The following is a 27,199-nucleotide window of genomic DNA, read 5'->3' as shown; positions in this document are numbered from 1 at the left end:
AGAATCAAACTGATCTAGCCTTACCTCGGTTCTCCTGGCTGATACTGTATGAGTGATACAGGACATATGCTGCACAAAACAAGCTCTGCTCTGCCTGTTATGATTTAAAGTTTTGCTTACGGATTTTGCAAGGTTACATCTGTGAACTTTGACATTATGGCCTAACTTGTGTTTTGTATTACCTCAGGCCTTGCTTTTTCCAAATTATTTGGTCCCCGTTCATTATCCTGAGAAGGAAATACTGATTTCTGTTTAAGTGGATGATTCTATTGTGTGTGTTCCATTACAGAGGGACTTCTTTTTAGTCATGCAGCGCTGCTGGTAAAGTATTTGTAATCTCTGACTTCAGTGTGGTTAATCTGGAAGTGCTACTCATTTTTATGGGACTGGAATATATTTTTAGGTGTTTACATAAAAGATCATGATACATTTGCTTCCATAGATTAGTTCACTTACTGCCTTGGTAGATGACAGATAAAGAATGCTTTATAGCAGAAGAGAAAAGCTAAACTGATGGGCAGTTGATGCTGGAATTTCTCAGTTAGAGAAACAATGATGTCCTACTGTCGTTTAAAAAAAAAAAAAGAGAACAATTTGCTCTTTCACTGTATATTAAAGTTTTAAACTCTGTACAATAGGCTAAAATCAGACATGAGACTAAAAGCCTTCTTAAGCAGTTTTTCTAGCAACGTGTGTGGATAAGCCTGTTGGTTTTTTTTGTTTTGTGTTTGGGTTTTTTTTTTTTTTTTTCAATAGTGTCCATGAGATTTGCTTACATGTTATAGTAGCTTTAAATTTTATTCTGAAGAAATCGAAGTTAGTTCGGTGAACCTGATCTCTGTCTTAAATATAACTTCATTTTCCCTTTATTGACAGATTACAGAATGTGTATATATGTAGACTGCAGTATAGTATACAGACAAAGTTTAGTGAGGTTAGAGAACAGGCTGGAGAAGGATAATGTGTGAATACAGGGAAATTAGACAGGGAGGAATTAAATTCTCCTGTGAGAAATGTTACATGGTCATCATCTGTGGACAATGGGATATGAAGAGAATGCTAAAATCCTTACATTATTTGAAGAAATGGTCTTTTTATGAGGATTTGCAGTTGAAACCTGCCAACAGTCATGTTATTTTAGGGGCCTGGTTAAATATGATCAAAAAAATGAATTGTGAGGAATTGATTTAGTGGATATTTTGAATGGATGTCTTCAATTCTGAAATAGATTACTGTTACTTCAAAAATCCCCGACATTCAGGATATCTTTGATTGCATCTGTTGGTAAAGTCCATGACTGAAATGCTGAAAAATTGAAAGGATACAGAAGAAATGGATAAGAGGGCATGAAAGCGTGTGATGCTTGAAGTGGCCAAGTTCATATCCAGTGTTGACCTGATGAAATAAGATACCACTTAGAAGCAGTTTGAAGATGTTTCAAGTCAAGTCAAATATTTATGAGTACAATCCCATATGAGACTTGAGGGTCTGAAGGAATTGTGTGTAGAGTGAGTGCTCTTTTTGGTAGTTGTGAGGGAGAGTTTGTTTCAAAAGTGCAGCACTACTGAGGATCAAAACTATGAAGAGGAAGAAAAAAGCAAAACTTCCTAGGACAGTAAAGTTTTGTCAGCTTCCTATACTAGCACATTAGAGGCAGTCAGAAACCACAAAACTATGATTTGGGTTTTGTGTATTGAAGCAATATTCTGAGCAGAGTGTGGAGAGGGTGTTACTCAGGTGGGTGAATACAGAAGCAAAAGGAGCCATTTAGCAGAACTTTGAAAGAGGAAATGAGTGATAAAGGAAGAATGCCTGAAACTAAACCAAAGTCAGCAGTACAAAGTTTTTGAAAGCTCCAGGTTGATTAAGTTGAATATGGTGGGTTTTATTAACTTATTTAAATGGTGTAAATAAAAAATTCGTATTGTTTACTAGGTTCTGTGCAAGTGGTGACATGGAATGAACAGTATCAGAAACTAACTACCAGTGATCAAAATGGACTCATCATTGTGTGGATGCTGTATAAAGGTATTCTACAGGATAGATTTAGATGGGATAATAGTCTATGTTGTGAGAAATCTTTTTTCTTTTTTTTTTTTTGTTCAGCAATTTTTACAATTCTTTTTCAGACTTTTTATTTTGCAGACTGTAAAGCTCAAAATAGATTTAAACAATTTCCAAGTTTTTATTGTAATACTTGTCTGCATTTTTCGTAGTGTAGTCACATATAAAATGGCATTTGTCCTGCAGAGCTACCTTAGGAGAAGATATCAGTTTTTAGCCATATGCTTGGTAAACTGCTCTAAATTTCTTATTTTCTTATCTCTGTTTCTTTATTCCCTTAGAGGAAAATACTATATTGAATAAAAAAAAGAAGCAGTGCTTCTTTGTGTAGGTTCTGTTCTGGGTATCATTGTAATATTTAAATAGTGTTGCAAAGTGCATCAAGCACAGACATATTGGTAGAACTACAAGAACTTAGCAAACCTGCTTGGAACATCACTTAAATACTTTCCTAAAAACAATCTTTAGAAATGTTTAATTAAGGCGATGAACTAATATGACTAACCAATGTACTGCTTTAATTGGCTTTTATTGTTCTTGATCTTTTCACACATACATGTGCTTCTTTGGTACATTTAAATTAATTTGAAAGCCAGCAGACCTCTCGGTCAAATTAACAACTTTCCAACACATGTGGGAAAGAAAAAGAAAAAGAAAAGAAAGGCTTTTCTTTTTCTCTTGGGGATTTTTGTTTAATGGAAATAGAAACAAATCTCAGCTTCTCATTCTGCCTGATATGACGTGGCTACTGTCACATAAATCATCTCTTAGTTTTGGAAAAGAACCAGTAAATTACTTAATACATATTCCTATCAAAGGAGGCTGTTCCTTTCATTTATGTTTCCTAGTGTATTCTTGTCAGTTCTGAAATTATGTAAGCACAAACGTCTTTCTACAGGGCCCCTCTCGGACTTTGGCTCCCCTCTCCGATTTCTTGTTTGTCAGGTTCTTTTTGGAAATAAGTAGGTCACGTCTCCACACTGGGCTTCACAATAATTATGTCTGTGGAGTCTGGGGGACACTATAGTGTAGTCTTGCTAGAGTTTTACTGAAAGGGCAGAACAACTTTGGTTTTAATTCCTTTCCAAAACTGATTGCTTGTGTCGTTTTTTGGTGTATATTACATTGCAGAGTCATATGTAACCTACTATCTCATGTTTACTTATAAGCAGACCATTCTTAGGTTTCTCCATTTCATTGAACACCTGAAAAAAAAAAGTTGCGTGGTAACTTTTATAAACTTCTTGTGTGTCTGTATTATATTTGTGGGTTTTTTTTAACAACTTCAGGAATTCCTATTGCTAAGAAATGTCATTACCATCCTATTTCATATCTTTTTAATTGAGAGTAATTTTACTCTTTGAATTCAGTGATTAGCTTGTACCTTGAATCCACTAAAGCATTATCAAATAGAAGTGTAACTCAGTTTTTCATTCACTACTAATAGGTGCTTGGTATGAAGAGATGATTAACAATAGAAATAAATCTGTTGTTCGAAGTATGAGCTGGAATGCTGATGGACAAAAGATTTGTATTGTGTATGAAGATGGAGCTGTGATTGTTGGATCAGTGGATGGTAAAATTTAAGCTCTACTAATTGTTGTGGTATTACATAGCTTTTGTTTTCAGTATTATGTACATAGTGGCTCTGTTTCTCTAGATAAATGCAATTAATAGTTCCTTTCTAATTGCTGCTTTGACTTTCTTTAGCTGCTTTAGCTTTTATATTGGTAACTTGTATCCTATTTTTAATTTTGTGGTGTGTTTATTAAGTACATTCAATGTTCTGTTACAGGCAATCGCATTTGGGGAAAAGACTTGAAAGGTACCCACCTGTGCCATGTGGCCTGGTCCTCTGATAGTAAAGTTTTACTCTTTGGAATGGCAAATGGAGAGATTCACATTTATGACAATCAGGGAAATTTTATTGTAAGTTCATGGTGGTATAATAAAGGTATTAACTTCAACAGGCTTAAAAACTTACTTCCTCTTAATTTAGTTCATGTTCGTTTGTTTAGTTGGTGGACTTTAGTACTGAGACAAGGTCTTGTGTACAAAGTTTTTATGCAAGATTCATGCAGCTGTAGCTTTTTAACATAAATATTTATTTCTTGGTAGCTAAATGAATATCACATCAACTAACGCCTTTTTGCCTTGCAATAGTTATTGAAAATGTAAAAATATGTATGGTGATACTAATTAAATTAAATGACACTCATGTTGAAAGTACTAGAATAAGGCAGTAGTTTTTTCTATTGCTCCTGTCATTCTTTATTACATAAGGAATGTTACCTGCTTCAGAGAAAACCTGGTAATAAGTGGAAAAATGAAAGGAAGTAACTATAATATTGCTGCATTCCTACAACTGTGGTTTACTTATTTATTTTTATCTACTTATTTGGAGTATTGGAATATGACTATGACAAAATGCTAAACAGAAGTAAAACAGAAGGGAGTAATGTATTTGGAACCATGTTCTTGACTTTCAGATGCTTATTATGGTGAATTTTTTCCTCCTTTTCTTTCCTTCCCTTCCCTAAGAAAGTATCTGTTACTCTTCCCATATTCTTTTCTTTAAACCCTGCACTGTATCTTTATTTCTTCCTGTGTGATCAATGGTGTTTCTAGCATGTGCTGTAAATTCCTGAAATTCTTTAAATAAGTTGTTGTGGCTTCCCCTGCCCCCCCCACCCCGCTTAGCAACAATATGTATGGTTGTGTGCTCTCTCTCCCTCCCATAACTTACCTGGTAGCCCTTCTCAAAGTGATCCAGGTGCACTCTTATGTTTTAGAAAAAGCCCTTACTTGTGTTACCTGATGTACAGGGTTAGTTATTACAAAAGTAAACTTAATTGGTGTTCTGATCTGGACACTTATTTTTTCCGATTATTTTTATATATTAATCAAGAGACTTTTATCAAGAAAAAGCTGACAAAAGGTTTCTTAACCTGGCCACAACAATCTTGTGGCCGGGAATGGTTTGAAATTATTTTTATTTTTTGTGAAGTTCCAGTGAGGTTCCTTGTGTTTATGCGTGTGTGGTGGGGTTTTTTTGTTTGTTTATTTTCTTTGATTTTAAGTTACTTTTCAAAAAATGAAAATGCCAACATTAAAGTACTTCTCTGTAGTTAAAATATATGTTTTCATATAGCTGATCTGGCTTTGAATAAGGAAGTTTTTCAAACACTTAAAATTGTGAGAATGTGAAAGTTTTTCTTTGGACAGGAAAAATTTTGCATAGACGTCTGGTCTTTTGTGAGGTATCAGTAAAGATATAAATTGTTCTTCTAAATAGGATGTTGTATATGACTTTAAATAATTAACCATTCTTGTCTAGGTGAAAATGAAACTGAGTTGTTTGGTGAACTTAACTGGAGCGTTCAGTATTGCTGGAATACATTGGTATCATGGTACAGAAGGCTACATTGAACCAGATTGTCCTTGTCTTGCTGTCTGTTATGACAATGGAAGATGCCAGATAATGAGAGATGAGAATGATCACAGTAGGTACAAATGTGGGGTGCTAATTACTGAGCTACTCTTGACCCAAAATGTCTACTTGTGTTTATATTCTTAATGTTTATTTCTTAAAAACTAGATCCTGTTTTGATTGACACTAGTATGAACGTAGTATGTATTCAGTGGAACCACTGTGGAAGTGTATTGGCGGTGGCAGGCTCCCTAAAAGCAACTTCTCAAGATAAAGATGTAAACATTGTGCAGTTCTATACTCCATTTGGTGAGGTAAAAATATATTTAATATATAACTTAAATGGTATTTTATCTTAATATGTTTTGTCTATGTGGTCATTACTGGTGGAATTTGGATGCCAAAATGTAGGTGTTTAGAGTTTTACGTGCTCTAAGTTATCTAGGATATCCACCTGGATCTGGAAAGATGACACAGGACTGGTACCTTTTTATAACAGCAAGTTAGTGGCCAGCGTGAAAATCTGAGTGCATCTCGTAAAACACTAAATGATGGGATATGTACAGTGTCTAACTTTGAACACCTAACTCGGATACCTGAATTCAGGCTATAGTCAATAAGCAATTTGGAATGCTTAGGCAGCAGTTAAGATGCTAACTTAACATCTCTGTATCGAATCTGGAAGTACTTCTCTTTCTCCACTGGCTTGTGTAAGAGACCTAGGCATCTCTAGATTAGGAGTTTAAAACACAGGAGTGAATGCTCCCCTCTGTTTTTATGGAATCAGTAAAACTGAGAAAACGGCATCTGGTATCAGTAAAAACAATGGCTTAGAAACCTCAGAAAAGGTAAGCTGTTTCTAATCTTCATTTGCCTGTTGGGGATATTGTTTTGTAAATGTTTTTTGTACTTCCTGTCTTTTTTGCAAGATGTTAAACATCCAACAGTTGAGAGACAACTTTCCTATATATTTTTGTTCATGGTGCTACTCTTGCCTTGCAAGGTAATTTCACTTTCCCTCCTAGTAAAATATCTGGAAATCAGTAAGTTAGTGTTACGTATGAGAGTGTGAGGAAGTTTGTCTCTTATATAGAAGAAGTACTTGTCAGGCCTGAGGGTAACTGTGGTGAGTATGTTGCTGTGAGCTGTTCTGTGAAAGGAGTTAAGATCCAACATCATTTGTAGGGTGTTCCCTAGTTGAAAGTATTAAATGGAACCAAAGGTTTTGGAAATACCGTTATGTCTCTGGTTGCTAATGTCCTTCAGCTTAAGTGAAACAGGTGTTCCAGATTCTGTATCTAGTGTTTAGAAATAAATTATTTAGATTTTAGAATTGTTTTGTACTAGTTCTGATATTCAGGTATGGACTTAACTTTTTGGAAGATGGTATATTCTGTGAATAATGTGTGACCAGTATTTGGACTTTGTATTTGCATCTGATCAAAGGCATGAAATCTGTACTAAACTGTGTAAATTCATTGATAACAGTTTATTTAGGCACAAAGTTATGCCCTCAAAAGGAAAGGTAGATCTAAGCATAAGTATCAGTGTTCTGCTCAGTAAAACGTTGTATTTTTTTTAAAGCCTAAGATTATTCAAAATCTTACAGTAAATAGTAGATTAATGTATTATTTATTACATACATCTATATTATTTGCAAACAAAAAGCTTCCCACAAACAAGTGCTCTCTGGGACTAAGGTTATGGTTTTTGAAAACATTATTTTTTTCAGTTGTTTCCTTCATACAAATTCAACAGCAAAATAAAGATATAAAAAAAAAAAAAAGGAAAGTGTATTTCTTTGCTAGCTCTTAAATTGTAAATGGACATCTAACTGCCTTTCTTTAGACTTTTTTTAAAAGGGAATAGGGAAGAGGAAAACGTCCATTGCCTCACTGAAATTTGTGTACATCTGCAGCTAATTCATTGTATGCTCTTGACATAGATTAGCTCTATGTTTTTATTTGTTTAAACTATCAGCTGTAGTTAAGGTTGTTTTACATCAACTGATTAATACACTTCCAGCATAAATGAAACTTCTGAACCATGTCAGGTATCGGTACTATTATTTTAGTAGCAACTGAAATTTTAAAGATGATTCAAATTACCAACCAAAGGAAAAAATGTTTATACTGTTATTCTCCATCTGTTTATTTTTGTAAGTTTGAACTATCACTGAGTCCTGTTTTTCTCTCTGACAAAAAAAATAATTGAGGCAAAAGAACACTTTATGGTAATGCATGTTAAATATCTCCCTCTTTGTTTGCATGTGTACTGTAATTTGAGAATCATTATGGCGTACTGTAAAGAAGATCTATGTTTGGTTTTCATCAACTATCAAAACTGTTGTTTAAGTATTTTAGAGTGGTTTTCCTATGATAAATTTAGAATCTTCTTCTTTCCTTGTTTTAAACAAGCATTTGCGCACACTGAAAGTTCCTGGCAAACAGATATCTGCCTTGTCCTGGGAGGGAAGTGGACTGAAAATTGCACTAGCTGTCGATTCTTACATATATTTTGCAAACATTCGTCCAGATTACAAGGTATGTAGCAATGTGGCACTTAACTGTGTTAATAAGTTTCCTGTTATTTATTCACTTTCTGAATGGGTTGAAAAAGTAGTCTTCTCTAATATATAAATCAATGCTTAACTTATGATTACTGCTTGATCAACACTACTGACTTCAAGTTTTGGTGGAATGTGAGTGTCTGTCTTGGTGATGGAATGACTTAACCATTGCTTTTATAATAGATTTATGATTTTATTTTCATAATAAGGAACTGTATGCTTCGTTAGTATTAACACAATAGGGCATGATTCTAAATTTAGTAGTAATTAAGGCTGAAATGTAGGTAAGGCTAAAGTGTTTTCATTGCTGTTTGGTTAAAATGAGTGGGCTAAGTGATACAATGGGAATTGTTTGAGCCTTACTTCTACTGTCATTTTTTTGGTGGTGAATTACAAGTTTAAACCAGGAGAGCTGTGTAATCAGTCACTGAACAGTAGAAATGAATACAACCTGATAGGTGTACTTGCTACTTATGTTTCAATTCCCAATATACTTTTTACAAGAGTGTCTTCAGCTAATGTTTTATCTTGTCTACCATGTGGGGTTTTTTGTTTGTTTGTTTTGGGTTTTTTAAGAGTTAGGACTATTTCATTTAAATTTACAGTTTAACAAAAAATAGCAATTACTGTCCAGTATACAGTATTGTATACTTTTTTTTTCCCAGCACAGGATATATTCTTTAATCATCAGTGTGTAGCCACTGTGATTAAAGAGAGTGTAATGCAGTGTTCTGCAGCTGTATTGAAATGTATTGTTCCACTCAGTTGTGAAAAATCATTGGTCAGGGAGTTATAAACACAAATCTACTAGGAAGCAATCTCAGATGGTTTGTTGTAAATCTGCTGGAAAAGACTTTGGAAATTTGAGCTGGAAATTAGTCTTGCAGGAAATGCTACCTAATGTTTATTCTGGGAAATCTGTAACAGCTGGAACACTGGCCTTTTGCTTTTTCTTAAACTCATCAGTATCTATAGAGACCACGTGTATTTCAAAATCTGGGACAGTTTGCAGATGAATAATATTTTGAAACCTTAGTTTTAGAAACTGCATGTGCAAGCTCTCTCTTCCCCCCCCCCCCCCCCCTTTTCTATATTTAAAGTGGAAAAAAGATGTGCTTAAATTTAAACTCTTAACCTGTTGGTTGTATACTCAGTTTCAATGTTAAATATTTTTATGGTGAATATGTGTTGTCCTTCAATAAATAATACACATTACTACTGCTATGTTCTTTCTGATTGTATCAGTACCTCCCTTTTAGGAACTAGATAGTCTAAAAGGTGACAGTCACTACATGGTAGTGATTCAAAGCTGTCATTAGTTTAGGCTGGATTGGAATTAATGACCTGGAAATGAAGTGTTAGTATCACATGACCAACCTCCTGAATAATCCAGATTCCTGCATTTTTTTAAGTATTACCATAATAAGAGAAAGGGGGTTCTAAATTAGTATTACAGTAAAACTATGAATTGAGCTGATCTTTTTTAAACTAGTCATAGTTTACATGGTATCTTTTTGGAGTTGTAATACTAATTTAGAGTCTATAGCTCTAGTTACATTTCTTCTGGTGTATATTACCTTGTTCAAATCGACATTGGATTTCACTTTATGTCCTCATCATCCAGCATTCTGGGGTCCTTTGCCAGTTCTTGAAATCAGTTTTAGATTTGACAAACATGAGTTATAGTTTACTGACTTGTTACATCATAACTTACTCCTTCCATATAAATTTTGAATTTTCAGAATAGTGTAAGTTCCAGTTTGCATCTCTGGGAAGGATCCTGTGGGTAGTCCTCTCAGTTGTCAAAAACTACCTGTATTCCAATCCTTTTATTTCCTGTATCCAAAATGAGCTTGATTTTCTTGAAAATCCAACTAGGTCGTATCAGTTGGGTTATCTTCATTCATGTTGTGTCTCTGAAAGATAATAATAATAATAAAAGATAATAATAAATGAATGAGGTACAACTTCCAGGGCTAAAAACATGATGACTGTCCAGTGCGTTGTATTTATCCACATCCATCTAATTCCATTATTTATTATATTACCTTTCTTTTTTCTTTTTTTTTTTTACATCTCTACCTTGTGTGAAAGCTGGATTTACTGATTTGTGATTCCCAGAATCATAATGCTTTTTACATCTGCCCACTCTTGTTCCTCTGGCTATACTCCACAGCATTGTGTTTGAATTCCTGTAGAACTCTACTTGAGTGAAAACCTTGGGTTGTGACAATTTATTACCATTCAGTTTATAGAAGTATTCCAAAATTTCTTTTGTTGATTCTTTAGTTTATCATCTCAGTTTCATTCCCTGTAGCGTGGGAACCCTTCTGGCCAGCTCTGTAGCAAGCTTTCTCCTCTCTCTCTAGTAAATGCTGTTGCAGAGAATTCTATTAGATTTTTCTACAATTGCATCATCATCCTTAAGTGGTTTGCTTTATATCTCATTTATCTGTCAGCTTCACCTGCTTTTTGAGGTATTTTCTGATTCTGCTTTGTTAGAAAGGGTTTTCATTATTAATTTCTGTAAATTAAATCAGTTGAATGCAATAAAATACATCTTCATGGTTTTTACAGTGTTTGGATATTCCATTTCTTCTTTTGCCTTTTTGCCCTTTCTCCTACTTGTTACATGAATAATTACATTCTTCTGGGGGGAAGGGAGGGTTTTTCTCATGTTACTAATATGGTAGAGGGGATGTGACTTATTATAGTGCTCCAATATAATTGCTTATTTTTGTTTGCTTCAGGAATTGCACTGTTTGAGGTGTTTATTATATTTCCCTTGGGAAATGAACTTTGGGTTTCTAAATCAATAGTCATAGAGCAAGCTTTTTCATGGCAAAAATCATCATCACAGTGGGTATTTCTGTGTACCTGCTGAACAGGAAACAAATAAGGGAAGTGAGATCTTGTCACATTTTGAGGTTGATCCTCCAATTCTGATTGTGATAAGTTATTCTGTGTGATGGAAAGGCTTCTTTTGCCAGTTTAATATTATGCAAATGACTTACTACCGGAGCTGGGTTCACATACTTTTAATCAATCAGGTCGTCGCTTGAGAGGTAAAGAATATTGAATACTGATTGTGTATGAAATAAACACTTTGTTTCATAGCTGTGCACAATGTATTACTGAATTCTTATAATTTCTGACAGGTTTTATCAAAATTGTCTCTCTTGGCAGTGGGGTTACTGCTCCAATACGGTTGTTTATGCATATACCCGACCTGATCGTCCAGAATACTGTGTAGTCTTTTGGGACACAAAAAACAATGAGAAGTATGTGAAATACGTCAAGAGCTTGATTTCCATAACAACTTATGGAGACTTCTGTGTTTTAGCAACTAAAGCAGACGAAAATCAACCTCAGGTAAAGTCTTTCTTTCAAATTTCACTTGAAACGCTCTGTTCCACATGTCAGTGCTTTACAGCCAGAATAAGATGAAAGGTAAGATTCTGAATCTGTCTCAGATTGTGTCATTCAGTTGTCATTTGACAGAATGGCACTTAAATGGGCTCAGTGTTTAAAACCAAAGAACTCCAACAAACAACAATAGCAAAAATGTGCAGAACTGATTAACTGCCTCTATATTTTAACTCCTTGTAGCCATTAGTAACTTAATGAAAACTGCAACCTTCTAGAATAATGTTTCTTTAGAACTATTTACAACAGTTCTCCAAAGACAAGCTAAAAGCAGGAGAGCATCAGAATGGTAACAAATATTTAATCAGTCAGAAGTGGAAAAAAAAGGGGAATTTTTTAGGTGATACAAATCACATGTTACTATGAACTGCTCCGTTTGTTTTTTAAATGTAGTGACAAATGATATATGTGTCCTTTGATTAATGTATGTTAGCATGACGCTAACTGTTACACTGTTTTTCTTACTGCATTCACTTCTGAATTATTTTCTATATCACTTGTATGTTGCTTACAAAGGAGGAGCACGAGACGGAGTCAATTGGTGCGACGGTAAAAAAAAAAGCTTTCATGCTTCTTTGCTTGATTGTGCAATAAATGGTGTACTGTCATATGGATTGAAAATACGGTATACGTGGCTAAAACCATTTGGTGAAACTGAGTGCAATAAAATGAGATTTTTCTGGCTTGTATTTTTAAAATCGGAAACAAACAGTGGAGAGACTTATTTATGCTCAAGAAAGTTACATGAAGAGATTTCATTTTAGCATCAGAAATTTACAGATAACAAGCATCTTTCAATTCTTTCGAAATGGCTCTACTGTAATTATTAACTCTGTGGGGGGTCAGCTTTTAGAAAATGAAGTGAACAAGCTTATCCTTTGGGTAGCAGTTCATTAGAGTTGCTTTCTGAAAAACAGATTTGTTTTGCAATAGACTTCAGTCATTAGAATTGTGATTTCAAGACAGCAAAATGTACAACAATAGCTGATGGGGCAAAAAAAGACTAATTTCAGCAGGAACTGTTTAAAGGTATTGCAAGTGGATGTGAATGTCAGTAGGTTATGAAGAACTTAATGTTGATAACCCATAGCAAGGCTTGAGCTTTCTGCTTTGATCAAATCAGACAGTGCAAAACTCCCTGCTCCTTGTGCCACCCTGTGTAGCTCATTCAGCCTGTCTTGGGTACTGTTACTCCGTCACCCCTTGGCAGTCTCTGACCTACTGACCTAGAGTCTCAGAGATAAGTAAAAAGGGCATAAAAGAGAAATTGGTTATAGAGTGAATGTTGGGATAATTTACCAGAGAAGAATTAATATAATAATAACAGAAACAAACAATAAGTAGTTTAAAAAGCCAGGTGTGGTTTCCTTCAGAAGTGGAGGCTCAATGTATTTTTGGAAAAGATAAATTTGAGAATGCTGGTGGAAAGCTTAACTCAAGAACAAAGAAGTAAAAATACCATTTTTGAGAGGTGTTTATTGGTGGCAGAACCAGAAAAATAAATTATTTAATGAAAAGAAAGCTTTGTTCAGATCTTTTTCTTTGAAAGAATGAAGTTCATACAATAGCTGAAAACCTGAATTCTGCCATTCTTATGTGATTAATAAGCTATCCATCTGCTAGTTTAAAAAGGGGTAAGCTGTGTCGTTGCTGTAGTCTGCTACCACAATTACATGAATTGTTCAGGAGGTGAAAGAGCTATGAAGAACTAATTATCTTCCGTTTCCTGGAGAGTCAGGATAACAGCGCTTAGGTGATTCAAGTTTTGGCAGCCCTGTTTTTTGGTTTGTTGTTTTTGTTTGTTTTTTTTTTTAATCTAAAGATTTTACAGTAAAAGTTGCTACTTAATTTCCACACTTCCCATTCAAGAAATTCTTATTTTCCTATCCAATCATCATAAAGCTATTTAATCCTTGATTTAGGTCTAGAAAAATAAATACATCAGCAACAACAATGAGCATTGGTGTCTAGGTCAATTTTTATTTATTTGCATCATCCTGAGTTTAACAGACCAATCTGAGGTATCTGTGCTGTCAAAGTCTTCCCGAGCAGGATTTCAAGAAGGGCAAAACTAAAAAAACTCATCAGTTTTGTAGTATCTGAAATACTGCAGGGTGGAGGGATAGCTGTATTCGCAATTCTCCCTACGTTGTAGCACTCTTGGAGGTTCAAGGAGATTGAGGTCTGCAAAGGATAGAACAAGGGTCCTAACTTCTGGGAGCTAGCGAGGGGGTCTGATGCAGTTTATTAGATTATCTTTTGCATGAACAGCTAGGTGAAAGTTGAGTCACTGAGAAATTGCTGGTGTATCATGCTAGTAAATAATTGCAGTACAGTGTGTGCCCCACAGAGCAAGGCGTGAGACACTGGCTGTCTTGCTCACATGTTTTCCGTGGACCCTGCTGGTGGTACATCCTACGTATTTTATTTTGTCTGGTAGATTTGCTCCTTTGCTTAAAACAGCTGGTCATTTTCCTGTTTTGTGCTTAGCTTTGTTTATAGTGCTAATTGGCAAATAATCTCATTACTGCCATCCTTGTGCTGCTTTATATTTACTGCAGTTGTGGTCCCTCTGTTTTCTGTTGCTGATCAGCATTAGATTGTGTGAAATGCGGGTTGTGAGATACACCTTCACAGAAAACCTTGTACAGCTTACTAATTTACAAAAAATGTGGTAGTAATGACACTTGCTTTTATTTCCATACAGTATGTGCTGGTTCTCTGCAATTCTATTGGCACTCCTTTGGACCCAAAATATATTGATATTGGTAAGCAACTTGCAATTGTCTTATTCTGTTGACTTCTAGTCTTTGTAATGAATTTCTTGTGCAAGTCTATTGTTACAGTGAAGCAATCACTGTGTGGTAACACCCCTTGCATCCAAAGGTGACCTTCCGTTCTATATGTGGTTGTGACTGTGATTTTATATTGGCCTCTCACTTCTATTTCGACTCTGCCTAAATGTAATAAACATGTAACCAGGGGTTCCCATGTTGTGAACTGTAATTTGTATTGGAAATCACCTATTAATTACTCTGTTAATAAAAATAGTGGCTTATAAACCCAGTCCTATTCCTTGTAAAAATTAGCTAAATTTAAATTGATTCTTCCAGTTAATACAAACTATTTACAATAGAATTTAAAAGAAATTACTTTTCCTTTTTTTTTAAATGCCTGTTCTTGGTGGTTCTTATTTTCCTTCACAACAGTGGTAATTCAACTCCTTTTTAAGAAAATGTACTTTTTTGAAGAGGGTCCTGTTTCTCAGAGCAATTGAAATAGTTTGATCTGGGCTTTCATTTAGAAGTAACTTGTTGCTGCTTTCCAAATATCTTAAAGATCAATTTCTCATATTTCAGTGTTGATAATAACTTTTCCTCACATCTGCCTCTAACTTGTTGCTGCTTTCCAAATATCTTAAAGATCAATTTCTCATATTTCAGTGTTGATAATAACTTTTCCTTATCATCTGCCTCACAGTTGTTTTATCTAAATAATTTCAAATTATAAATTAAAAATCAAATAAATAAAAAAATTAGTGGATTATAACAAAAATACAAAAATACCCCCAAATCCTTAACAGATCTGAATTCCAGGTTTTCCTACTGCTTGTTTGCTGCAGGTGTGGTACAGAACATCACCAAGTAATTGCAAAACATAGATTTCTGGGAGTTTTGCTAGAGAGTAAAGATCATTGATTTTTTTTTTTTCCCTTCAAAGAGATGAGGGAAGCGTGGACAAACTGACAAATTAATCAGCTTTTTGATTATTAATCCACTTTTGTTTGCTCTCTTTTTTCCTTTATTTTTGGTTTGTTATCCAAATAGATCTGAATTTGGATTCAGAATAGACACTGTGAAACCAATTTGCAGTTTTCTTTTTGAAGCTTTGTTCTTTGATTACCGTTTTTGTTTTGTTGAAAGGCTAAATCATTTGTAATGAAGTTTTAGCAAAAATATTTATTTGCTTTTGAATGAGAGGAGTGTATAGTTATTTAAATGAAAAGTACATACTTATTTTTAGAACCTCTTAGCTAAAATGATACTAAGTAGAAGGTGTATTTGGCAGTAGACGTCCAACGTGATTCTACTGTGTTAGAAAAGTGGGATATCACTATACCACTGCTGTGCTCAGTGGTATAGCACTTTCTGACCACACTAAAATACTTTGGGGAGAAAAAAACCCAACTGTGCATGGTTGATACAGCAGAGGAACATATAGCCATATTGGACCAGGTTATGAATAAAAACAGGTTACTTATGGTAAACCTGGAAGAATTCTTCCCCTCTTATTTTATTAATGTGAAGGTGTCCACTTAATATGTGTCTATAGCTGTGGAACTTACATGCTCTGATTCTGCAGAAATTAGGTTTATTTTTTAAACAAACCAAACCAAAATCTTTTCCCTACCTGTGCCGAAAAGAGATGTAGCTATTATGACAAGAAACCTCATAAACTTTTTTTGATGTAAATTGCCTCCTAGGACCATTGTTTCATCCTTTCTGCAAAAAGTAACTCTTCTGTCTAAATTAATCTCATTAGAGAAGTTAGTTCCAAGCCATAGTGCTAATACTTGGTGTTAGTATTAAATGATAAAGAGCTGTTCTGTCTGATAAAATAGATGGGAAAAGCGTCTAGCAAAATTTTAGTAAGATAGAAAAGATGAGGAAAGTAAGGTGAAGAACTGTAAGACAAGGAACTTAACAATTCACAGAAGAATATAAGTAGGAAAAAAACTCAACCAAAGAATAGAAATAGTTGAGATCATAAAGGTGATTATTTTCCTCAGTCAGTGCTACTGAACAGTTTTTTGTTATATATTAACTAAGTTTGTAAGTGTAATTTTCTAACATTGTTCAGTTTTTCAGTGACAGCAGGAGGAAATCAGCTGTGAGTCAAATATATATTCTGAAATTCATCCCCCATATTTTAGATCATAATTAAAATGAAGAGTATTCTGCTCTGATGAATGAGTTTGACTTCTTTGTCCTATGGAATGTGTATGAAATATTGTGGTACTTTTTAGTCTTACAATTTCTGTTTATGTCAATATGATGCCCTCTTGCCACCTTTTACAATAGAGGTGGCACATCAGAATCTTAAGGAATAAAGTGTCCAGGAAATTCAATACCAAGAACTTTACAATAGAAGGAGGTGGAAAAAAACCCAACCCAAAAACTCAAAACCTGAGCACTGAAGTAACATGACATGTTGGGTGGTAGTGATGTGGGTGGCATCTCTGTTGTGTCCCCCCTGTCTCATCCCCCCTCCTGATCAGATGTCTACACTGTATTTGCCTACTAGTCTCCTGGACTTACTTGACAGGTGGGATTGGGGCGGTGGGAGTATGATTCGGGGACTTATAGGGAGTAGCTATCTCATTTCTACAGTTGACATCTAAAATAAGTGCAGTGAATCATTCCTGAAAGGGGTCCTTTTGCTCTCCATTGGGTACAAAGAAGCCCAGGGCAACCAGCTCATCTCTGCCAGAGATACCTAAAAATAAGTCAGTCGAATCCCACTCAAATGGTCAAAATTAGCTTTTCATGTACACCTCTCAACTCTGCATTTAGAGTCTTTTATTTGCATTTTTCTAGTGTTCTATTTATGTGAGCTTTCTAAATCTATCTGTGATAATTTTATTTATTTACATTACAAACAAAGGTATCAGTTTCTTTGATTCCCCCATTACGACCTGTCTTCTACGGCTGTCTGTACACAAGAAAAGAATCTTCTCCAGAGACTGAAAACAGTTAAAGAGAAATGCTATTTAATTGAAAAATGCTGCTGCTCTCATTACAACTGTATTTGAATTGTACTGAAGAGATTAAACATTCTGGAAAAAGCTTCTCTTCCTTTGCTTAACCAAGCTTTCTGCAGTCTGCTTCTGTTCCCTCCAGTGTCAGAGGATCAGTTTAGTGCATAGATTTACAATGCTCTTTCCTAGTGTGAGTTCATTTGTGAAAATGCTAGGCGTTCCAGCCTTCAGAATCATAGACGGGCAAATACTTGAGGTTGGGAATATTTGCATTTTTGAGTCCTGAAAAACTTCTCTAGTCTTGTTAGTTCAAACATAACAAGCAAGTCTTTCATTGCTGTATAGTAAACACAGCCAAAGATTTAGCCTTTTTTTTTTTTTAAAAATATGTGTCCTGTAAGACTCCTTTAAAGTTAGCCCACCAAACTTATAAAAGGGATTGAAGGTGAAAGTGAAAAGCAAACGCCTATAAATGCAACACTTCTGGAACACATTGCACTGTTTTTATGATAGTTGCTTTCCTTTTTTGTAACCTTTGAAGATACAACTTTATAGAACAAGTTGAAATATTTATAACATAAGGTCAGTCTGTGTGAGGTGTAGACACTTGTACACAATCAAGGTCTTAATATACAGAATATCGTGCTGTTTATCACAGTTGGAACTTCTTGGCAGTAGAAAGTATAATTGTTCCAGTTTGACAGGGTGCTGAACTTAAGCAGCTGGCTCGCCTTTCTGAGGTCAACAGACAGAGACCTTGTAAAACCTTAAAGGCAGAACACCTTTCTGTAAGTTCTTTTAAGATTCCAGTTGACGCATTATTTCTAACAAAATCATGATCCTTTTGTCTTGTTTATAAATGAAAAAAAATCAGCTTTAAATCAATTATCAGGTGAGAGTAGTCATTAATAGTTTAAGATATAAGCAGTATAAAAGTAAAATTAACATCTCTCTTACTCAAGATAATTGGAGAGGTGTTACTGACTTAACAAAAAATATATTATCTGTCTGTGAAATTCTTTTTCTTTCTATTCTTTCTACCAAAACAGTTTTTCAAGCTATTGTCTTTTAGTAAAGTGCTAAATTGTTGCATTGAGTTCTGTCCAGAAAATAATTTGCCTAGGTAATTTTTATTTTGAACTGTTGTTCTTGTTTGAGGCTTCTAAGTGCCATCTTTCAGACTGGTTTATAAACACTCAGGTGGTTGTTTTATTTGATTTTCATAACTGCTTACAAAAAATGCCTTCTCGTGTAGTAGGATGTTCCTCAACAGACCACTCGCTATCTGTGTGCTCCTGCCTATTCTTAAGTGAGCACTCTTGACTGCCATGAGTCTAAACTATATTTTTTGGCTGGCTATAATTACTGCAAATTGAACACACAATATCTGTGTTTTTTACTGGACGGCCCCTCTTTGGAATAGCAGTCACCTGGCGCTCTACTGAGCATAAAGATCTTGCTCCTCCTTGAGACTTCGGTTGCCCTGCAGGTCTCTTGGGCTTTGTCCTGCTAGGAAATTTATAGTGGAGAAAAAAGATTGCAATCTAGGGATGCAAAGTAGCTGATGGAGCATTTGAATAATGCATCTGAGAATGTGTGTTAAGGCACAATTTGTACAAATTGTCAATTTATAACATTTTATAAAGTTGTTTCAACAAAGTGCTATTAATCTCCTAATGACAAAGTAATTGTGACAGTACACAAGGTTTGATTCACCCCCAGGAGATCTAAATTGTTGGGCTCTAAACCAATAGTTCAAGAAGGGCTCAAAAAGAAAAAGTGCTTATTGCCTTTATTCTGTTGAATTTTTAATTATGGCATTAGCTTTCTAATGCTTGCCTCTGCTAACGATGGCAAAAAAGGATTAATCAGTCATTATCTGGTGAAAGGCCATCACTTCAACTTTCTTTAGACATTGATGGATGGTTATACCTTAAAGCTCTTCCTCATGTTGCCCTTTATTTTGTCCAAGGGCATCTTTCTTCCTGTGCTTCCTGTGCTCTGTTTTTAGGGTCTTTCACAATAGCTAGTGTTTGCTAGCCCATAAATTAGTCTTTTCTCCATTGTCTAGCATTATTATGTTTCATCCTACTAAGGTACAAAAATTAACCCAACACAGTTTCTTCTGTGCTTGTTTCACAGGCTCACAGGCTTTCTGTCAAAGTCCTTTCGTGAATAACTAAATATAAACTACAGAAGGTTAAATATCTTGTTATGTAATATCTCTTTAATGGAAACACAACAGATGGTATCTGCTAAGAAAATGTCGCTCAGGCTGGATTGTATCATCTTCTTACATGTGCTTAGGAGCACTGATACAGTGAAGTGTTGCGTTATCTTTCACATGTGTGTTACTGACCAGTCAAATGAATACAACAGCCTGATCGACGTACAGGTGGATTAAAGGCAGAGTGCTGGTGTCATGCCTAGGTGTCTTGCCTCCCTCCTACGTGCCTTAACAAGGATGACTGAACTACATGTGAAACAGCAGTTGAATTGCTGTTACTTAAAGTTGATAATTTTAAAGTGAAGTATAATTGATTTTTAATATTTCCTTGTGTTCTGTAAACTGTGGTCTTTCATGAGTTGTCCCATGTGCAGTTTGGTTGTCCCTGCTCTGCTGCTGTCCGACATTTTCTTCTGTTTATGAGCTAACACTTCTAGAGACATTTGAATCAAGCTCTAAAATTAGGTAGATGTTATTGATCAGACTAAGTTTGTCCCAGTTTCTCAGGAACAGCCTGTAACAGGCTTGTATGAAAACAACAGTTTAGTCTTGCATCTGTCAAATTGCTTCCTTTCCATCAGATTTAGGTGGGATTACTTGTCTCTCTTGTGTTTTTATATCCTATTTCATATACTAGAAAGTGTCTCCGCTTTCTCATGCAGCAAAATAATAGTCGTGCATTAAGTTTGGTTTCCATCTACTATTTTTTAAAGAAGATTAGACATGAAAGCAGGTGTTTTCTAACTGTTCTGAAGTGAGATGGAGTGAGTGTGGATGAAATACAGACATTGCAGAAGGTTATTTAAGATTCCCGGATGTCTAAGAAATAAAGTTTCTCTCCTTCAGGGAGGAGGTTTTATGAAGGAACAGTGAAGAGAAATGAGGTGAGAAGAGAGAGAAGGGCCAGAGAAAACTTAAAGGGCAGCTTTTTCACATGTTGGTGTTTTGATGGGATGGTGTGTTTAACCCTTTGCAGTATTTCATCACTAAAAAGTAAGGGACCTGTTTAAATGTTTTCCATACGTATTTTCAAGGTCTGAAAACTAAGTATTAAGACATTAATACTGAAGTTAGCTATCTGCAAAATCAGTGGGAAGAGCTAGACAATCTAAGAAGTCCACGTTTAGCATGGAAAGCTGCTACGCAGTGGAAATGCTGAGCAGAGGAGTGTCCAAATCTCTTGCCTGCTTCTGGCTTAAGGTGCTGGCTTTTCTGTCTGCTTAATAGTCAGAGCACAAATTCTTTGAAGGGCACTGATGCCCAAGTGAGCAGCACTTGCTGCTAAAATCAAGGCCACTGTAGAAGATGATAATATGTCCCTATGCTAAAGGAAACTAAGTAGTTAAACCAGCTGCCTAGAAAGGGATTCTAGATCTTCCTCAGCATAAGCATCTTTCCCAGGAAAGGACAAATCCCATTCCTTTCTTCTCTGCCCCACCAACAGCCCAAACTTGGAGTGGCTGGGGCATCCTTTTCCTTGTGTTGAATCTATGCTGTTACGCAGCCAAGAAGGAAAACATTTTAGGAGCAGAATGTAGACCAGTGATTAAGGCTCTGAGGTGAGAGGGGGAATAAAATAGAATAGAATACTTTCAGTTGGAAGGGGCCTACAACGACATCTAGTCCCGCTGCCTGACCACTCCAGGGCTGACCAAAAGTTAAAGCACTTTATTAAGGGCATTGTCCAAGTGCCTTTTAAACATTGACAGGCTTGGGGCATCGGCCACCTCTCTAGGAAGCCTGTTCCAGTGTTTGTCCACCCTCTCAGTAAAGAAGTGTTTCCTAATATCCAGTCTAGACTCGGATTTTAGTTTCTTTTTCCACAGATTTTTCTGTTTGTATTTTTTTTTCTTTTCGCTTCTTTAATGACTGTCCACTATAAAATGCTAAAACAATTCTAGAAAAAATCACATATATCCTACTTTTATGCAATTATTTAAGCTATATAGGCAATTTTGTAAAAGCATTGGTTCCCACATATAGATACTGCTCTTCCAGATGTGTTTTTGAATGGATCTGATCCTGATGATTGTGTCTGTGTGCTGTGTATCCCTCTCCCTGCGGTTTCACATTGGGCTTAAATCCAATCATTGTTTAGCCTGCTGTTGCAAAGAAGGGAAGGCCCTGCCCTCCATGCTGGCTGCTCATTCCTGCCCTCTCCAGCATTTGTGATTTACTCTTTAATCCAGTTTAAACTAATCTTTTATTTATTTAATTTTGAGGTCAGTTATATGAATGAACTGTTCCAACTTACTCTGTGGTCAAGCTGCTGCTAGAGCTGATATCAAAGAAGTGGCAGGGAAATGTGTCAGGGGTTGGTGTGTGGGGGTTTTTTTTGACGCCAACAATCAGTTTAAGTCTTTGGCATGTTCATAAAATGCCTAATTGATTGTATTCCTCTGGATAAAGCATAGATGTGTTGCCATTTTGTTTCTGGATCACAACAGACCTTATGCGAACATCCTTTTTTCCCAGATTGGGGCATTTTGAGGTGTGTAAGAATGAGTGAGTTTAGGCTCCATGGAAGCTGTGGGTCAAATGGGGAGTCACCTGGTGAGTCTGAGGTATTGCCCATGGTTTTCAGATGTTGCTTGGTTTAGCATTGTCTTGGAGTAGAGTGTTTGAATGTAGACTAAGCTGAGTCCAAATATGAGGCTTAGTACTAAAATTTTGTGATTTGAGCAAGAGGAAACCTGATTCCCTCACAGGTCAGGAGATTCTCATGTTTCATCTTTAAAGGATAAAAGCATTGGTTGTTATGGCATGTGCAACTGCAAGGTAATAAAGAAAGAGCAAATAATACATAGAATTTATTAATGCCGTTAATGAAAGAGAGGAGACTGTATCCTTCAGTTGTATGTGACTATTGAAATGAATGTGTTCTAAGTATATGAAATGCACTGAGTTGCATATAATGTAAACAACTGCACTGCTCACATGTTAAGCATCATCACTAAGCCTTCTTATCCAGTATTTACATTTATACTAAAAAGTATTCTGCAGCCATCAGGTAGCTTATATAGTCCTCTTGGTTTTAAAGAAATAAAATCTGTTCAACCAGTCTTCCCCCATCTGTCTCTCGTAGCACTGCTGTTCTTTATGGCAGGCTTATAGCTCCCTCCAGAGTTCTATTTGTGCTAGAATACAGAAAAAAGTTGAGATTCACTGTAAAAGAATCAGATTTTGTGCTCACAGCATGTTATCCGTATGACTCGGTGTTTCACTAACAGGGTGGGCTACACAACTCTTTTGACTTTGCCTGTTTTGTCTGGTAGCATACAGATTTACTTGTAGAATTTCAAGGCATTGGGGGATTTACTTAATAGTTTCTACATTTTTCTATGTCTTTTTATGTGCATTCACTGGTTTTCAGAGAGATGAAACAAAGGATTGTAAAAGGGGGGGAAAAAAAGAGCCGCAATACAGTGAAGACAGTGTATTATAAAGAATAATGGTTTGAGTGCATATATATATATATATATATATATATATTTTCTCTTTAGTCACTGAACATTGACGGCAGGAATGAGATACTCAATTTATCCACATATTCTAAATGGGCTTAGGGCTAAAGTGAAGGAAATGCCCTTTCTTCCTACACTGTGATCTTTGGATGCAATAAAGTAAGACTAAGCACACACTTTGCTAAATATTTAATATGCTGCCGTGCAGATAAAGAATTGTTATTTGGTCCAGCTATTAACTAAGATACTAACAGCATTTCTAAGTCTTGTCTAACTCAAAATTTGTTAACTGTTTTTAAGTCTGCTAATCAAAGAATCTCTTCTAGATTGTCAACTTTTGAGCAGTCTTCCTTTTATTTATATTTGAATATTTACAAATATGTCAGATATGACGTATTTTGTAGATCTTGTTAGAGATTTGAGATATTCCTGAACTGGTCATTAACCTGGAAAGTTGTCTGTGTATTTAATGTCTTCTGCATTAGCACATGGAAATTTGTTGAAATAATAGGGAGAAAAGTGTTAATTTGTACATCGAACTTGTAAAGAATTTCTCTGTTGTTCTGAACAAGGCCACAAGGTCCCAGTGAAATTTCTTAGCAATTAATGAAAACTGCTGCTAGGTTGTGTGTGGCGTGGTTTTTGTCTGTGTTTTGTTGTTGTTTTTGTTTTTTTGCTTTTAGTCTATGGAGATATGGTTTCATCCATCTGGGAAGCAGTTTACAAATTAGCATCTAGTCCAATACTTGCTGTTCTAATTTTACAACCATTTGGGTTTCATAACAGGACCATTGTTTGTCACAATGACCAAAACACATGTGATAGCAGCTTCAAAAGAAGCATTTTACATCTGGCAGTATCGTGTGGCCAAGAAGCTCACAGCAATGGAAATTAATCAGGTAGCACGGACCAGAAAAGAAGGCAGGGAAAGGTTTGTCTTCAGGCTTTGTTATTTTTCTTCCTTTGTACTGGTATCATTCATAAAGGTGGATTCTCCCATGCCTAAAATGTGAACTGTTGTCTTCTCATTTTTCTACTCAGATTTGTTGACTTGCAGGCCTGTAAGATTAAATACTAAAGAATAGGTTTTCATATCCAAATCTCTTAGACTTTTTTGGGTTAGTCCTGTTCAGTGTCTCTGCTTGCTGCGTGCTTCCCTTACAGAGCTGTGTGTCTTGATGCTTTTTTTTTTCTCCCTCCGCTTTTTCTCTTCCATACTGTTAGTTTCTAGGCTGTAATCAGTTATTTTCCCTCTGATAACTTTAACTGCTTCTTGCATGTCAGTAGCTGTAAGGACGTAGTATATCCAGCTAGTTCTTGTGTCTGATTATATCTTTGATGTCTAATCCTGTATGGACTCTTATCCTCCCAAACTAAACAAGCCAAAGTCAACATCATTTTGCCTCCAAGATATTTCCTTCCCAGGTGCTCATTAGTGGCATTAACTTTTCTGTCACTTCCACAGTTGTTTACAATTTTCTTTTGTGTTATTTTATGTTTTCTTCCATAGAGACGCTATAGCATCTTTCTATAAATCTATCATCCCCTGTCACAATATTTATTTGTACCTGTTGTAACAACTTACATTGTTCTAGTACCTGAATGTCCTGGCCTTGGGCAAGATTGTAAATTTGACAGAAATATTGAAAAAGTAAATAGCTGTAATTCAGCATGAACTATGATTTTAGCATTCTAAATTCTTTCCTGATGCTACTTTTTAAGGCAAAAGAGAAGTTATGATGAAGTGTTGAATACAGTAATATGTAAGTTTTGTGGCTGTGAAGGTGAAGCTCTCCATAAGTATGGACAATAACCTGAGGAAATATGGAAGTGAACATTTGAAGAGACAGTTGGGGTGGTTGATGGTTTGCAGGAACTTCTTGTTGTGGAATGAAAGTTTATAGATCATATGGGAATAGACAGACCATCAGGGGCTGTGAAAGTGAAAGCAAGTACCATATCATTTTATCAATACAAAGCAGGGTTTTCAAAGGGGATACTACTGGAACATAAGAACAGGCATAGCTTTTATTCTCTTTTCCAATTGCAATGGTTTATTCTCCAAGGATTGATGATATCTATATGCTATCAGAAATGATCCTTTCTTTGGACTCACTTTTTCTCCTAACTTTCCTGTTCTACAGAATTTATCATATTGATGACACCCCTTCAGGATCTGCAGATGGACACCTTGATTACAGCAGAGCTATTGAAGTGAGTGATGTTTTTAACTAGTTTATTGTGGTGTCACTGGTAGCTTGAAAGAGAAGTAGTTAGCGTTGCTTTATTTATTTTCATAGATTTTCATTAGTAGAAGTGGTTATGCTTAAAATTTTCTTTTACTTCTACCTTTTGTACATAAGTGTTATTTTTCTTCCCTCTGGTTAGTGCATCATTAACTGTGTCATTATGCATTACTGGAAATATATACCACACTGTAGGGAACATAGAAAAGGTATATTCTGAGGTCCACTATGTAGATACCTGATGTCCTCTTGGTGAGAAGCAGCTCCCCTTACTTAAAGTATAAGCTTGTTGAAACTTAATAACCCTTGTAATATTTTCTAGTATTTTCAGCCTTTTTCACTGTGTGTGCGTGCGCATGCATGCTTACTTTTGTACTTATGAATTGCAGGCCTCACAAGTCAGGGATAGTTGCTTTCTTGTGTTTTCTGTCAAACACCTGTTACATTTTTGGGTTTCTTATTTTTCTGGAGGAGGAGCAGGAGAAGAAAGGAAGCTGTTAATATTATTATTGTCATGATTCCCATACTAATATCATAAACCATCTATATACTATATACTGACAAGGTTTGGTAGCCCCTTTTCATGTGTATACTTACCAAGATTGTTGTCTATTTAAATAAAACTTCTTTCTTTAGCAGTGCATTTTTACTGTTGCATTAAAACTGGTATTGATGTCACTTGTATACTTTCAGGGAACAAGAGATCCAATTTGTGCAATAACAGCATCTGATAAGATACTACTTGTGGTAAGTTACATGACCAAAATAACTCCTAATTACCTCTTGTGCTTGTAGGCAGGAGATTCTTCTGCAGTTTATTCATAAGCAGTCATAGTTTCAAAGCATTTCTGAATTTAGAACTTAATACAGATGAAATATCTTTCTAGATGTCCTCAAAGATAACTTTAACGGATTCTTCCATTAAGCTGTCCTCTTTCTTTAGGAGGGCTAATTCACTAAGTGCTTACAGTTTAAGTACAGACTAGTTGTTTGAGTTAGTACTTATACACAGGGTTTGAGAAAGTCCAGGTCAGGATTTAATGCTGTAATCTGAGTTCTGGGAAGTCTCTTTTAGGCTGCATGTAAATGCACAAAGATTTAAAAAATTTGTCTATTTACATGTTAATGGTATAATGTGTGGTGTTACATAATATTACATGTAGGTAGTATGCTGTATAGATATTAATACATTTATGGATTATACATATGTATTATTTATGAGTTATTGTATCATGCCAAACAGCTGGTGCATTTTTTTTCCAATCTGAAAAGTGACCTCATTAGATAAACAGGCATAGGGGTGGGCTTTAAAACAAACTGAGCAGAACAAAGATAGAAGAACATTGCTGTTTCTTCATTTTATCCACCTTCTCAAGAAAGATCTTGATGGTTTCCCATGCCCCTACTCCAGTGATTTTTTTTTTTTTTTTTTTTTTTTTTAAATTTTATTTTTTGGTGTTATATCCTTTGGATTTTACAAAATCAGTGGGTCATGGGAAAAAACATGAATGAAAAAAGTGTGACAGTTAGTAGGTGACTATGGGATTTTGTTTGTGCTTGAAGAGTAAGAGTGAGAAAATGAAATTAAGAGAATAATTAATCAGTAACTTTGGTTAAAAGGAAGGAAAGAGAATGAAAGGAAATGCCTTTGAGACCAGATCTGGATAAACGTGCTGAAGCTGAAAGCATATTACAGTGGTTGGATTTTCTAACACTTCTGCCCAAATCTGCTTTTCAGTTTATAGGGCATATAGATAGATGTAAAAAACATCAAAGATGAAAGGAGATTTTATGCTGAGGATCTTAGGGGTGGCTTTGGGGGTGAGGGTGAAAGGAAGAAACTTTGGACTACCTTAAAGTTTAATACTGACTCATTTCCAGCGTAAGGGTTAAACAGTAGGTAAAATAAGCTGGATATGTTGTTCAGTCTACAGAAACACCATGAGAAAATAGTGGCAGTGATCATTTCAGTCCAGGGATGTCAAACTCATTTTAGACTGTTGGCCTGATAGTGT

At 35.5% G+C, this 27,199-nt stretch overlaps 1 protein-coding gene across 3 annotated transcripts in view; it reads left to right on the top strand.

Moving 5' to 3' along the window:
* Window positions 1–27,199, top strand: part of WDR35 (WD repeat domain 35) — a 46,046-nt gene that overhangs the window by 2,020 nt on the left and 16,827 nt on the right. The window contains exons 4-15 of one of the 3 annotated variants that reach the window (XM_049819010.1): window positions 1,936–2,028; window positions 3,512–3,640; window positions 3,860–3,993; window positions 5,402–5,567; window positions 5,663–5,808; window positions 7,912–8,037; window positions 11,250–11,435; window positions 12,006–12,038; window positions 14,197–14,257; window positions 23,725–23,869; window positions 25,083–25,152; window positions 25,878–25,931. In XM_049819010.1, coding sequence (XP_049674967.1) covers window positions 1,936–2,028; window positions 3,512–3,640; window positions 3,860–3,993; window positions 5,402–5,567; window positions 5,663–5,808; window positions 7,912–8,037; window positions 11,250–11,435; window positions 12,006–12,038; window positions 14,197–14,257; window positions 23,725–23,869; window positions 25,083–25,152; window positions 25,878–25,931 — 1,343 coding nt within the window. Of the gene's footprint in view, window positions 1–1,935; window positions 2,029–3,511; window positions 3,641–3,859; window positions 4,019–5,401; window positions 5,568–5,662; window positions 5,809–7,911; window positions 8,038–11,249; window positions 11,436–12,005; window positions 12,039–14,196; window positions 14,258–23,724; window positions 23,870–25,082; window positions 25,153–25,877; window positions 25,932–27,199 lie in introns of those variants that run through there. The other 2 variants (XM_049819011.1, XM_049819012.1) reach the window with 2 other exon arrangements.

Source organism: Accipiter gentilis, chromosome 16, assembly GCF_929443795.1.
Source record: "Accipiter gentilis chromosome 16, bAccGen1.1, whole genome shotgun sequence".
Taxonomy (NCBI): Eukaryota; Metazoa; Chordata; class Aves; order Accipitriformes; family Accipitridae; genus Astur; species Astur gentilis.
This window is presented reverse-complemented; position numbering and strand designations above follow the sequence as displayed.